This window comes from Rattus norvegicus, chromosome 17 (assembly GCF_036323735.1).
Source record: "Rattus norvegicus strain BN/NHsdMcwi chromosome 17, GRCr8, whole genome shotgun sequence".
Classification (NCBI taxonomy): Eukaryota; Metazoa; Chordata; class Mammalia; order Rodentia; family Muridae; genus Rattus; species Rattus norvegicus.
This window is the reverse complement of record NC_086035.1, coordinates 47934330-47949584: the sequence shown is the minus strand read 5'-3', so window position 1 is coordinate 47949584 and position 15255 is coordinate 47934330. Positions and strand designations below refer to the sequence as shown.

The 15255-nt window shown below is 41.3% G+C and overlaps 1 protein-coding gene across 10 annotated transcripts; it reads left to right on the top strand.

The window, feature by feature from the left end:
* The first annotated feature begins 654 nt into the window (after positions 1 to 654).
* On the top strand, positions 655 to 6609 carry Zscan12 (zinc finger and SCAN domain containing 12). 10 transcript variants are annotated; one of them, XM_039096201.2, is made up of 5 exons: positions 717 to 888; positions 1217 to 1248; positions 1524 to 1930; positions 4483 to 4627; positions 5350 to 6609. In XM_039096201.2, exons 3-5 carry the CDS (start codon positions 1526 to 1528, stop codon positions 6309 to 6311), a joined length of 1512 nt encoding a protein of 503 aa, XP_038952129.1. In that variant the 5' UTR covers positions 717 to 888; positions 1217 to 1248; positions 1524 to 1525; the 3' UTR covers positions 6312 to 6609. The 10 variants fall into 10 exon arrangements, with proteins under 10 accessions (XP_038952128.1, XP_038952126.1, XP_038952129.1 ...); XM_039096199.2 differs by having other exon boundaries at positions 1459 to 1930; XM_063276951.1 differs by having other exon boundaries at positions 726 to 771; positions 1459 to 1930.
* The last annotated feature ends 8646 nt before the right edge of the window (positions 6610 to 15255 follow it).

Here is a 15255-nt window from a genome sequence, read left to right as displayed (position 1 = left end):
TTTTTTTTTTTTTACTCTCCTTTTAAATTAAAAACTAATATATATATTCCTAGAAATAGTTGTGTTTATTGGGATGCCATAGTTGCAAACATATTTAAGAAGCGCTGATTACTTTGTTGAGTTTTTCTACCCAAGAAAGCGTATTGCTTCCTATTTATGTTCGTATTTGGCTTTTAAAGAGTATTTTAAAGTTGGCCCCAAGTAAATGTGGCATATCTCTTGTACTTGAATTTTTTTGTTGTTGCTTGTGTAGCTGTGGCCTTTTCATTCACACTCGTACTTATGAAGGCTGCTTTTAGTGTTCATAGTATCTTGTTAAGTTACTAAATTATCCTTTTAATATATTTCTCCCATTGACCATTCAGGCTTTTCAAATTTATGCTCATATTATCAGCATAAAGTAAGGCCACTTGAGAATTATTGAAAAGGTCGTCAAAACTCCACAGGTTAGGTTTGAGGAGACTATCCACACTGGGAAGCATAGCTAAGTTGGAAAGGATCCAGGAGAATGTGTCTCGGAGATACCGAAAGAGAAACGCAAAACCAGACAGGGACAGGAATACTCTACATCGCGATTGGCTCAGTACGCTCAGACCGAAAACCCTAACTCCTCTCGCAGGGACAAGGACAAACCACTGAGTAGCATTCCGTGGCTCCCTAGAGTGGCTCCAGGAGCAACCGGGTTCCACCGCTTCCGGCCTTTGTGGCTGTCCGCGATAGCTTCCGGTTCCTGGGCGAGCTGGGTTCTCTTCTCGGCGCAGGAGCTACGCGGTGAGCGAGCTCGTGCTCCAGGCTAGGGGAGAATGCTCGCTGCTACTTAGACTCGTTCGTAGAAAGAGGTTGGAAGCCAGGGAAAGGCCACCAGGGCCGCAGTGCGGTCGCCTACGGGTACGCCTGGGGCGCAGAGCCGGTCGGGACCTAGGCACGCTGCAGAACCTGTTAGGTTTAGAATTACAGAAGTGGAGGGGCAGGAGAAAAGCGGTGACTTCTCCATCTTTTAACCTTTATGAATGATTAAGTCTCAGCTAAAGCCAGTTCGCGAGACTGTATTGTGTATATATGATTTGTATCAGGTATGCAGAAATTTTTCAAAAGCAGCATGGCAAGAGTAGCCTATTCTTGTACTCTTCCCGTTATCTTTTGTGGTATCTCACACGGTAGGCAGCACTTCCCCAACGCCATCCGCTCATTCTAAATTTTTTTGTTTTTATTTCAGTTAGTTGTGGTTTACTTTAGGAGTTAGTGGAGGTAAGTTTCTTACCAAACTTTACTCCCTAAAGTCCTGAAACAATTTGACGTCTTTGTCACTTTTGTCTATTTTTGTGAAAGTTCGTGTACTTCCAATCAATAAGAATAAATTAATGGGAGGACAGTCTTTCAACTCTCCCACTTAAATCTTAAGAGTATGTGCCATTTGCTTATTGTAGTTTGTATTAGTAATGATGACTTATCCCTTAGGTCTACTCGGTAAGAAAATTTACCAAGGAGTTATTACTTGAAACACTGATAAATCTTTTATATAGCTATGATGGCATCCACTAACGATACCAAGATCTGTAAGAACCAAGATGGACTTTTGGAAATAAAAATGGAGGAAGAGTGTAAGTATACCACCAGACAAGTTAGGAACCTCCAAAAGAACACTTATAACAGAGACGTCTTCCGAAAATACTTCAGACAGTTTTGCTACCAGGAAACATCTGGACCCCGGGAGGCTTTGAGCCGACTCCGGGAACTTTGCCATCAGTGGTTGCGACCAGACATGCACAGCAAGGAGCAGATCCTGGAGCTGCTGGTGCTGGAACAGTTCTTGACCATCCTGCCTGAGGAGCTGCAGGCCTGGGTGCAGGAGCAGAATCCTGAGAGTGTGGAGGAGGTAGTGACTGTGCTGGAGGATTTAGAGAGAGAACTAGATGAACTAGGATACCGGGTAAGAAAAAAGAAAATGTGGGTTCTGTTTCCTAAACTCAATTGTGAAGTATGCCACTAGTTTACAAAGCTTATTGACATTTAGGTGGCTCCAAGGGGAACTTTGGTTTCATGGAAATTTGAAGTTGAACTTGTATGTTACACATCCTACCTAGCCTTGTGCTTGTAATCTTCCTGTCTCACATTCTTAATGCTGAGATTACAGGTATACACCTCTACTCCTGCCTGGTCTTAGTCTATTTATACCTTTTTGTCAGAGGGATTGTATATTTCTGTGCTAAGTTACAAAGTTATGTCTGATGAATTAGTTAGAAACACAGGCGTATACTACAGAAAGAAGATACTAGAAGGAGCAGTTATTAGAGAGATGGTGGTGATAGGTTGGAAAACAGCTTCTTGTAAAGTATATTATGTAATATAAAACAAGTAACTAAGAAGTAGGTTTTGAGCTGGGCAGGAGCACGTGCCTGTCAGCTCGCACTCGGGTGATGGAAGTAGATAGATTGTGAGTTTGAGGATAACCTGGGCTCTATTGAAAGATCCTGTCTCAAAAATAACAAGAGCTGGAGATGTGATTCTGTGCTAGAGGACTTGTTTAGTATGTTGAAGGACCTGTGCTTAATCCACAGAACTTTGATAGCTATGTGCACGGTTATGGGGCTATTAATATTCCCAAGTAGAAACATTGGTGGTGAATACCAGCTGGTAATCCCTCTTTCTCCAGATCTGTTAATGGACAGCAAAACTTCAGTATAGTGAATTTGAATTCTTCACCAGTGCTAGAGTGGGACTTGTCACCCTGGCATTTTAAGAAATGCCACCTATGCTATTAGCAAGCTCAAAGAACTCTTGGCTGGCCAAGCTTAGATGGGATCTTTAGTTGGTTTGTTAGTGCCCTATCTGGAAGGAAAAGAAGCTTGCTCATATCTCCCCAGGAAAAGTCATTCAACATATATTCACTGCCCTGATTTCTGCATCAAACAGTTAAAAGATGGAGGTGGAGATCACTATCCTGAATGAATGAGATACTGGACCAGAATAGAAAGTTAGGTGGGAGGGTAGGTGTGGGGAATACATGTTTGAGGGATAGAAAGCCCATTCGTGTTGGAAAAGTGAAGTTTGAGTAAGAAAATTTAGGTACAGAGTCTATGACATTGACCATAAACCACTCAGTTTGAATTGTCTTCTAGAATTTTCTCTATAGTCTAAATAAGCTATAAAAATTATATAAAAGAGGCAGAAGAAAGAATCACTTATAACCTTTTTTATTTTTGTCTTAACTGACAAGGCTGGTTTTCAACCAATAGTAATTCTGAGCCAAAGAGGACATTTGACAGTTTTTAGACAAATTTTGGTTGTTATAACTGAGGAGCACAGTGATGATTCTAGACATCTTATAGCATATAAGTCAGCCTCAGACATCAATTAATGAATTTACCAAAAGCCTGTCAGAAGAGCTAACCTTAGGACATCTCAGTATGAAGAGGATGAACCTGTGAAATATAAGAAGTGCAGTCTGGCATCTGGGTATAAAATAGATGTGAGAGAAAAAAAGGAGCCAAAAAGTTTGAAACAGGGTCATCAATTTATAGTTACATTTAAGAGGACTGATAATGTCATTTCTGATAGAATTAAAGGTTATAGGTGGCCATTCTGCAAGTTTTAATGGTACTAGTTTTATACCACACACCAACAAAGGCACTTGGAATGCACCAGTGAACACCATATAGAAGTCACTGTGTAGATTCTAGTCTATTGAGAAGAGATAGAGGAAAAAAGATTCCACAAATGTGTAAGGTGTTAGATGTTGATAAATATACCAAAAGGGGTAGTAAAGGATATGAGGGTCATACCATTCACAGCAGAGGACATCTGACTGCATGGGCCTTATGTGCTGCCACTATGCCCAGGGTAGAGGTGAATTTATAGAGAAGACGAAAGAATTAAAGAAATTATATCATATATGGGCTTAGAGATAATTATAAAGATTTTAGATTTTTTGGCAGATGGAAAATCAAATCTCTTCTGCTTAGCTTTGAGCAGAAGAGAAATATAAAGTAAATTTGAAAATAATCACTCTGGTTGCCATATTGGGTAAATTCTACATGGTGATTAGGAGGCCAGTAGGTCAAAAGTCGAGTTAATAGACATCATTTTAGGAAGCTATGCCTATTAACTAGAGATACAGACCATTGGAAATCACCCAGTTTGGATGCTGGGAACCCTACATCCTAGTCCTCTGAAGAACAGCAAGTGTTCTTAACTACTGAGCTGTTCTCCAGCCACTTCCTCCAGAATTCCTTTTTCCTCCTCTCTGCTTTCTTTCCAGCCTCCTTTCACCTCTTTCCCATCTCTATTCTTTGAACCTGGGGCAAAGATATAAAAATAACAGAAAAATCAACAAAATTTAGGAGTATAGAAAGTGACATTTCAAATGAACTTGAAAAATGAGATGGAGACAGGCTGATTGCTGTGAAAAGACTTGAGCAGGCAGGTGACTGGATACTGAACTCTTGTTTGCTGTTATTAGAGTGCTTCTCTCATTTCTCACAGACCTCAGTCCAAATTGAAAAGCAGGAAATGTTGTTACGGGAGACGAAGCCTTTAGCAGCAGAGCAGAAACCCAGTGTGTCCCTTCAGTTTGTCAAAGCTAAGCCAGGGTGTGAACTTGCAGACGGTGAAGCCCAGGAGGAACAAGGTAAAGAAGGAAGGAAAGGAAGGGGAAGCAGGGCTAACAGGACTCCATTGGTGCTTCCTGTTGTTTCTCATTAAAATTGGGAGCGCTGTCCAGACTTGATGCTCGTGTGTCAACATTCATGTGTCCTGGTTTGTCATCCTTTAGTTAACCACCCTCCGCACCCCAGCCCACCCCGACCCATTTTCTTTTAAACCCAGAACCTCATGCATGCCAGACAAGCATTATATCTCTCTGATGTGCATCCACAGCCTCTTCTTATTATTATAAAATTAGTAGTTTTCTAAATTCCAGTTTTATTTTGTTTAGGTTTACTTAATTTTATTCTTCTGATAATTATAATCCCTTATTCTGACCTCTCTGCTATTTGTAGACTTCGATCTATTAAACAGTATTTCTGTCTTCCACTTGGACTATATCCTTAGTTCTTATAAATAAGATAAATAAGTTTTTGTTACATAATGTCTGCAGCTCCCTAGTAGTCTGAAAAAAGTATTTATCTTACTGAAGGACAGTAAGAGGCTGGAGAGATGGCTTTTATTATCTCTTTATTCATTTTTGAAGTGCATTATGTATTTGATTCATCTTGTACCCTGATGTATTTTTGTAGTTTATAGTAAAAACTCTGAGATCTTATGTGACTTTCATTTGAATACTTTTATGTAATTTCATAAGCTACCATTTACTACCTGGAGAGTAAGTAACATGCAGGCTGCTTTTTGTAGTTTCAGGTATTGAGACTGGAAATGAATCCAGGAATGTAACTCTAAAGCAAGGCCTCTGGGAAGGAATGGAAGCAGAACAGAATCCCTCTAGCAGATTAGCAAAGGATACGCTTAAGTGTGAAGAAACTCGTGACCCTAGAGAAGAGTCTTCTGGTATTTCCCGTGAAGACAGCCAGCCACTGCGTAATGAAAATGTGGTAAATTTGACTGAGAACTCAAACCACGCTGAACTCCAGAACATCTGTCCAGGGCGAAAAGTGCATGGATGTGATGAGTGTGGAAAGACTTTTAGTCAGCACTCCCGCCTCATAGAGCATAGAAGAATCCACACTGGAGACAGGCCCTACAGATGTGAAGAATGTGGGAAAACTTTCCGATGGAGGACTGTTCTTATTCGACACAAGGTGGTACACACTGGAGAGAAACCATATAAATGTAATGAATGTGGCAGGGCTTTTGGCCAGTGGTCAGCGCTTAACCAACATCAGAGACTTCACTCGGGAGAAAAGCACTACCACTGTAATGAATGTGGCAAAGCCTTTTGCCAGAAAGCAGGCCTCTTTCACCATCTCAAGAGCCACAGGAGAAACAGACCTTATCAGTGTCTTCAGTGTAATAAAAGTTTTAATCGCCGTTCCACACTTTCTCAGCACCAAGGAGTTCACACTGGTACAAAACCCTATGAATGCAGTGATTGTGGGAGAGCTTTTGTTTATAACTCATCTCTTGCTACCCATCAGGAAACCCATCACAAGGAGAAACTCTTCACTCAAAGTGGTCCTAGTCAGCAGCGGAAGAACCACACCAGCGAGAAGTCCTATAAGTGCAGTATATGTGGAAAAACATTTGTTCAAAAAACAAGTCTTATAGAACATGAGCAAATTCATACTGAAGAGAGACCATATAAATGTGCTGAGGGTGGGAAGGCCTTTATTCAAGTGTCAGATCTCACAGAACATTAGGGAACCCACACTGTGAGAAAGCCCCACAAATGTGATGAATGTGATAATACCTTCAGACAGGAGTCAGAGCCTAGTAAGCACCCGAGAATTCATAGTAGAAGTGGTCCCTAAAAGTGGGGAATTGTTCACCCACAACTCAGCTTTTACTCAGCAGACTAGTCACAAAAAAGCAAGAACTATGTGTGATGACTACAGGGAAGCCATCTCAGTGTAGGCTGATGAGCAATATTGTACTTGTAATGTTTTGTGGCAACACTTCAGCCTTTGCTGCTATAAAACTGTAAATACTTGATGAGCACCCTCTGTGTACTGTCCTTTGTATGGGGCTGTGAAGGAAGGAATCTAACTCCAGATTTCTTTGAACATTTACAACTTAGCCCGAGATGTGGATAGTTAAAGAGGACCGAAGAATTGATGTTCAGCGTGTTTTAGAATTAAAGTAGTAAAAAATACCATAAATTTTGAGGGACAGACTCCTTGTACACCTGCTCAGGAAAGATTTCTGAAATTATTTTTATTGAAAATAAGGGTTTGGTGGTTAGATCTGGAAGAGAAAAGGGAGAAAACATTTAGGTGAAACGGGTGAGCAGAAGCAAGAATGTAGGTAGTTTGGAAGCCAGCCTACTAGAGAATTGATGTACTTGCTTAGCTGATGGGCATTAGATGGAAATAGCTTGAGAAGAACAGTCTAGTAATGCTAGCCAATGAATGTAAGAATTGACACAGCACTCATTGTCTCTAAAATACTTCTAAGTACAGATGTAGAAATGATGAGGTCATACATACTGTTTATTACAGCACATCTCAAGATGCTGAAACAGGAGGTTTAGGAGTTCTAGGCCAGCCTTACCTACAGGAAACCTAAAGGAAAAGAAAGCAGGCTACTGGGGGCTGGAGGGATGGCTCAGCAGTTAAGAGCACTTGTTGCTCTTGCAGACAACTCGGATTCGGTTCCTATCACCTACATGGTGATGGCTCAAAACCATCCAGAACTCTGGTTCCATGGCTTCTGATGCCTTCTGACATTTTGTAGGCATGAGGTACACAAGTGGTACACATACATACATGCAGACAAAACACTCCTACACATAAGAAGAGCAGGTGACAACTGTAATACCACAGGGAGGAAGGCCAGAAACCAAGTTCTTGTATCTGGCTTCGAATGCAGTCTTTCACACCCATGATACCCAAACATGGGCAAACATCAACATCACCTAAGATGTCAAGTATTTAAAATGTCTGCATACACTGAATGAGGTCCTGAGTTCAATCTCAAAGCTTTGAAGGTTTACCTGGCCATGGAAGTAATTATAGTTCCAGCCTCTTAGAAGGATGTCGTGCCAGCCTTAATAACAGAACCTGTCTGAATAAGTGCTGCTGGCCCACCCAAAATGCTCAGTATGTCTGAGGTGTTATTGTGACTCATGATGAACAGGAACTACTACAGACTCCTACAACATTTGTCCCCAGCTCTATAAGGTGAACACCATTAGGGCCTAAAACTAGAATTTTGGTGTGGTCTTTCCATTATTTCAAGTCTATGTTATGGATGGGGAAAGGACTAGAGATGGCTCAGTAGTAAAGAGCACTGACTGCTCTTCCAGAGGACAGGAGTTAATTTCCCAGCACCCACACAGCAGTTCAGACCTGTTCATAACTCCAGCTCCAGGGCTTCTGACACCCTCACACAGACATATACACAAGTAGAACATCAATGAGCGTAAAAATAAATTATAAGAACAAAAAAAATCCCACACATCTTAGTCTTTTTGTGTCCTAGTCCTGTTAATACTGGGTTGTATATTCTTGGGCATTGGTGTAGCCTTCACATACTTTACTAAGTGCCTAAAAGATGTTGCTGCTGTCCAATAGGCTGCCACTCACTCCCCCTGTTGAGTCAGAGCAACTGCTTTGGTTGAGAACCAATGGTGGTTAGGCCACATGAAACATGTGGATCCTGGATTGTTTTTAATCACTGTTAAGATAGCTCATCATTTTCCTCTTTCCTACCTTACTACACAAACTTGCTGTTTAAGACTTTATCTCAGCACAAGTGCAGTCCACTCTCACATGCTGTCCAGCTAGTCAGTGAATTTCAGGTCATGGATAGGGACATGGGAAAGGAGAAAGAATAATCACCCCACTCTTCAGCAGGTCTTCCCCTTGATTAAAATAACACTCTCATCTCCCCATTGCTTCTTTTTTTTTCCTATTATTACTTTTTTTATTAACTTAAGTATTTCTTATTTACATTTCGAATGTTATTCCCTTTCCCGGTTTCTGGGCCAACATCCCCCTAACCCCTCCCCCTCCCCTTCTTTATGGGTGTTCCCCTCCCCATCCTCCCCCCATTGCCGCCCTCCCCCCATAGTCTAGTTCACTGGGGGTTCAGTCTTAGCAGGACAAAGGGCTTCCCCTTCCACTGGTGCTCTTACTAGGATATTCATTGCTACCTATGGGGTCAGAGTCCAGGGTCAGTCCATGTATAGTCTTTAGGTAGTGGCTTAGTCCCTGGAAGCTCTGGTTGGTTGGCATTGTTGTTCATATGGGGTCTCAAGCCCCTTCAAGCTTTCCAATTCTTTCTCTGATTCCTTCAACGGGGGTCCTGTTCTCAGTTCAGTGGTTTGCTGCTGGCATTCGCCTCTGTATTTGCTGTATTCTGTCTGTGTCTCTCAGGAGAGATCTACATCCGGCTCCTGTCGGTCTGCACTTCTTTGCTTCATCCATCTTGTCTAATTGGATGGCTGTATATGTATGGGCCACATGTGGGGCAGGCTCTGAATGGGTGTTCCTTCTGTCTCTGTTTTAATCTTTGCCTCTCTATTCCCTGCCAAGGGTATTCTTGTTCCCCTTTTAAAGAAGGAGTGAACCATTCACATTTTGATCATCCGTCTTGAGTTTCATTTGTTCTATGCATCTAGGGTAATTCAAGCATTCGGGCCAATAGCCACCCATCAATGAGTGCATACCATGTGTGCCCTTCTGCAACTAGGTCACCTCACTCAGGATGACATCCTCCAGTTCCAACCATTTGCCTATGAATTTCATAAAGGCATTGTTTTTGATAGCTGAGTAATATTCCATTGTGTAGATGTACCACATCTTCTGTATCCATTCCTCTGTTGAAGGGCATCCGGGTTTCTTCCAGCTTCCGGCTATCATAAACAAGGATGCTATGAACACAGTGGAGCACACTTTTTTTTATATGTTGGGGCATCTTTTGGGTATATGCCCAAGAGAGGTATAGCTGGATCCTCAGGCAGTTCAATGTCCAATTTTCTGAGGAACCTCCAGACTGATTTCCAGAATGGTTGTACCAGTCTGCAATCCCACCAACAATGGAGGAGTGTTCCGCGGAGGAACTTTTTATAACACTATGATTTTTTTGTGTGTGTATCTGAAAATAAAAGCTGCTAGTGGAGGGATGGTGTTTGAAGTCTCAGGAAGGTAAAAGGAAAGTTGGGTTTGTTAGGAGAAGTGATGTGATTCACCTAACATTGGGTGATAGACAGGGGACAAAGAATCTCCTGAATGGTTATGTGAGCAGATTAACCTTTGGCACCTCTGTTCATTCATTGCTTAGTACAGTGTGATAGGACTGATTTCCATTACTAAATTCACGGTACTTGTTAGCATGGACATTATGCAGGTGCCTAGCACTGAGCTCCACTCCTGCTCCTTGTGCTCTTTAAACAGTCACTGCTCTCAACTTATTTCTACCATTCTTTTCATTGTCACTTATGTGAGGCTGTCCAAGATAGGACATTTAAGAGGGTTATAGTCTGTCTCTGAGGCTTTATTAACTAGCCATGAGAAGGTAAACGGCTCTAGTAGCCATGCCATTGCCTTTATTTCAGAATAACGATGGGACAAGAAATGTTGCACACACAGAACCGCAGAATCAAACTTTCCATATCCAAAGGAAGACCCTGCCACAAATTAGCTCTCAGTGATTAAGCACACTTATTGCTCTTGAAGAGAACCAGCACGTGCGTACATGGAGGCTTACAACAGCCTGTTTGTAGCTTTGTTTTGGGGAGATCTTATACCCTAATGAGCATCCTAATGTGTTTTTGCAGTGTACACATACTCTGTATGGATAAAGTAAAATAGATCTTTGTAAAGTTTCTAGTTTCTCATAATTATAGTAATTGGCTGATCTACAAAGCATGTATATCTTTAAACATCTGATTTGCATTTTTCCACATAAAAGAGTTTTTTAATCTCACATTCAGGAGAGTTGTGTGACTTTAAGGGTAGCCTAGGCTACATAGGAAGTAACTACTAGTAGCTAAAGTTGTACTAAGACCCCATCTTTGAAAAAAAAAACCCAGTTCTAATAATAAACACTGTATAGCAATGGTAGAAGAAGTTACATATATTTCATCTGTAGAATGCTATTTCCTCTACCCTATCTTTGAAACATTGTGCCTACTAATAACCACGATTATTTAATAACTATCCTGCTACTTTATTAATTAGGAAAAATACATAAACTCAGTCATTCTTATCAGCAGTTATATGACCTCAGCAAGGACTTTCCGACCACTCTATTTGCCTACATGTATATCTCTGCACCACATGTGTGCTGGTGCCTGTAGAGGTCAGAACAAAAAGCATCTGATCCCCTGGAACTCTAGTTGTAAATTATTTTTAAACTGTCCTGTGAGTGCTGGAAACCAAATCCTAGTCTTCTGTAAGTCATCTCTTCTGAGTTTTGTTACTGTATTTTTAAAAAGAATGATTCTTAAAGTATGAGTGTATGTGCATGTGTGCGTGTAAGCGTGCATGCATAAATGTGCATGTATATTTGGGTACCCATGGAGAAGATTCCTTGGAGTAGCTGATAGCTGGAGTTATAGGTGGTTGTATGCCTCTTAAAGTGGGTGCTGGGAATTGAACTCAGGTCCTCTGTAAGAGCAGCAAGAACTCATGTGCTGAGGTCTCTCTAGCCTCCTTAGTTAGTATATTTTGTAATTCTAAAAAGTTTCAATTTGGCACACACACCCCCAAGGCTTTTGTTTCAAATATTTTAAATACTCCCAGAAATATTTTCAGGATAAAATTTTTGAGCCTATTTTTGCTTGTCTTTTGTAACAAGATGTATTTATTTAAGTTTATGCATATGTGTGAGAGTCTGCGTGTATGTATGTGTACCCCACGTGTGTCTGGTACTCACAGAGGTCAAAAGAAGATGTTAGCTCCTCTGGACCTGGAGTTACCAAACCTGTGTCCTCTGCAAGAATGTCAAGTGTTTTAGCCACTGAGCCTTCTACCCAGTCTCTGTTGTTGTTGATGTTGGGAAAGCATCTTATGTACTGTGTGCTGGCTGCCAACATGGTGTGCAATCAAGGATACCCTAGAAATCTGAACCCTCCTGCATCTATTTCCTGAGTGCTAGAATTACAGGCAGGAGCTGCTGCATCCAGTTCCGGGTTGTGGAATACAGGTGGTTTTTGTTTGTTTTGTTTGTTTTCTCTTTGATTTAAAAAAGTAGGACTAGGGATGTAGCTCAGTGGTAGAGTGCTTCCTTAAAATACACAAGACCCTAGATTCAATCCCCAGTGCTACAAAAAGTATCCTGACTATTGTAATGTTTGGGTATTATTTCACTACTCCATTTCAGCGGACTTCCTCTATATAGCACTCTCAGTAATTATCAGACGAGTTGAATGAGTTGAAAATCAGCCATGATACTGTGATGGGTTGTCTATGCTCGGCCCAGGGAGTGGCACCATTAGAAGCTGTGGTCCTGTTGGAGTAGATGTGTCACTGTGTGTGTGAACTTTAAGACCTTCATTCTAACTGCCTGGAAGCCAGTATTCTGCTAGCAGCCTTCAGATGAAGATGTGGAACTCTCAGTCCCTCCTGCACAATGCCTGCCTAGACACTGCCATGTTCCTGCCTTGATGATACTGCACTGAATCTCTGAACCTATAAGCCATACCCAATTAAATGTTGTTTTTTATAACAGTTGCCTTGGTCATGGTGTCTGTTCACAGCAGTGAAACCCTAACTAAGACAGACACAGAAGTGAAGAACGTTATTAACCTTTCAGAAAATATACGCAAGAGATTAAAAAAGAGATGCTATATGTTGGGCCATACTACACACCAAAAAACCAAAACAAAACAGGAATTGAAATCACAGTAAACCACAGTGAAACAAGACTACAGAAATAAAATGGGAAGCTCATACACATTTATTTTTTCCATCTTTATTAAATTCGGTATTTTTATTTACATTTCAAATGTTATTCCCTCTCCTAGTTTCCAGGCCAACATCTCCCTAACCCCTACCCTTCCCCTTCTATATGGGTGTTCCCCTCCCCATTCTCCCCCCATTACTACCCTTCCCCCAAAAATCCCATTCACTGGGGGTCCAGCCTTGGCAAGACCAAGGGCTTCCCCTTCCACTGGTGGTCTTACTAGGCTATTCATTGTTACCTATGAGGTTGGAGCCCAGGGTCAGTCCATGTATAGTCTTTGGGTAGTGGCTTAGTAACTGGAAGCTCTGGTTGGTTGGCATTGTTGTTCATATGGGGTCTCAAGCCCCTTTAGCTCTTTCAGTCCTTTCTCTGATTCCTTCAATGGGGGTCCTGTTCTCAGTTCAGTGATTTGCTGCTGGCATTCGCCTCTGTATTTTCTGTATTCTGGCTGTGTCTCTCAGGAGAGATCTACATCCGGTCCCTGTCGGCCTGCACTTCTTTGCTTCATCCATCTTATCTAGTTTTGTGGCTGTATATGGCTCATACACATTTATAAGCTAAGAAGAATACTTCATCAATGAAAAGTTTTATAGGAAAACTATTCCTAAACGAATTTAAAATTCAATGGATTGAAACATGTAAGGCAAAGCTAAAGAATGCTTGGGGTGGGGGTAGCTAGCAGAATGGCTCAGTGGGTATAAAACATTTGCTACCAGGCCTGACACCTGATTGTGAATCCCAGAACCCACATGGTAGAAGAAAATACTTGAATCCCTCAAGTTGCCCTCTGGCTTCCACTCATATGTGCTGTGGCACATATGCATGTATACCCACACACAAAATGCTATCTTAATTAATTTTTTAATATTTTTAATTTGTGCGTGTCTATGTGTGTGTTTAAGTTATATGTGTTGCCTAAATGTTCCTCTTTGCAAATTTTTTCCTAACCTCTTATCAGCTGAGCTCACAGGAAGATGGTGCAGGGGGGTGTGGAGGGGAGAGCAAAGAGATTTGTGCAGTCACTGCATTAAACAGCAACTGTCAGATGATGTTGTTGTGCCCTGAGCAGGAATGTAGTCAGAGCAGATCAAGAGTCCTGTGAGGTGGTGTTCCTGCACAGCTTTTACCCTTAAAGTGGCTGAGACTATTCAAAAGACAGAGATCCAAGGTCACAGGATCACATCCATACCAACAAGCCCAAATTTGTACTAATATTCCCTTTAAATAGGAAGCCAGATGTGGTGTATGCCCGTCATCACAATACTTGGGAGGCTGAAACCTGTGGATTACAAATTCAAGACCTGATAAGGCTTTATAGCAGATTCTGTCTCAAAAACAAAACAAAACAACCACATAGTCTCAACAAACGTATTGAAAACTAAGATGTCAGGCAACTGAATTAATTGTACCTTCAGTGAGTTAACCTCCAAACAGAAAAACATACTATTGGATCAAGGAGACTCTCTTCATATCCTGTAAACTACCAATGAAATATGGTACAACCAAAGGAAATGACTTCTTCCTCTTTCCCACCACTTAGCCAAGATTATGATCTACCAAATATTAGGGAACTATTATATAACTTCTCCTGTATGCCTGCTTCTTTTTTTCCAAAAGGGCATTGTGACACTACTGCCCCATGTTTGGCATCAAATTTATGAGAGAAAGGCTGATATTAAGTCATAAGGGAATAGACCTTCTCTGGGTTGAAATTTACCCTAGAGTAAAAACTGAAATCTTGAGACCCTTTTTTCCAGTGCAATAAATTCTTTAAGGGTAAGAGGGAGGGAGGGAGGGAGAAAGGGATGGAAAGAAGGAGAGAATTATGAGAAAGACTGGCATACACAGTAAGGGGCTGGATAATTAAATAATGATTTACACACTGGAAATTAAATAATGATTTACACACTGGAAAGATAGAAAGCCAGCGCCCAGTCTAGGAAGCTGGGTGCCTCAGTAGTTCCAATCTAGCCAGGGATTCACTTTAAGTTAGTGGCATTGAGGATGCATAGAAAGGTTGTAGCCATTGGACTTTGATGTCAGTGATAAAGTCACTGTAACCATTTGAATAAGAAATGTTGCTCAGAAGCTCAGGTATTCAGACATTTGGTCTTCAGCTGGTGCCTATCTTAGTTATTTTTCTATTGCTGTTATAAATCATCATAGCCAAGGCAACTTATAGAAGGAAGAGTTTATTTTAGACTTACAGCTCAAAGGGATAAGAGTCCATTACTATCATGGTGGAGAAGTGTGGCAGCAAGTACAAGGCATGGTGATGGGAACAGTGGAGAGCTGAACCATAAGCAGGAATTAAATGAACAGAATGGTCCATGTCTTTAAATTCTCATCTGCCAATATACAGCGACATGCTACTTACTTCTAGCAAAGCCGTACACCCTGAGCCTCCCCAAACAGCAGCTAACTGAGGAACAAGTATTAAATGCATTGCTACGGGGAAACGTCACATTCAAACCACCACGATGTTCTGTTTAGGAAGGGTGTGGAACCTCTAGGAGGTAGAGCTTTGCTGGAGGAAGTGCATCACTGGAGGCAGACTTTGAGAGTATATAGCTCTGCCTCACTTAATTAATTTTAATTAATGTGTTTGAACATGTCATCTCTCAGATTCCTACTCCACCTGCCTCCTACCATGCCTTTCCCACCATTATGGGCTCTCCCTCTGTAACCATAAGCCATATAAACTCTTTTCTATTTCTACAAAGAAGTATTACTTAG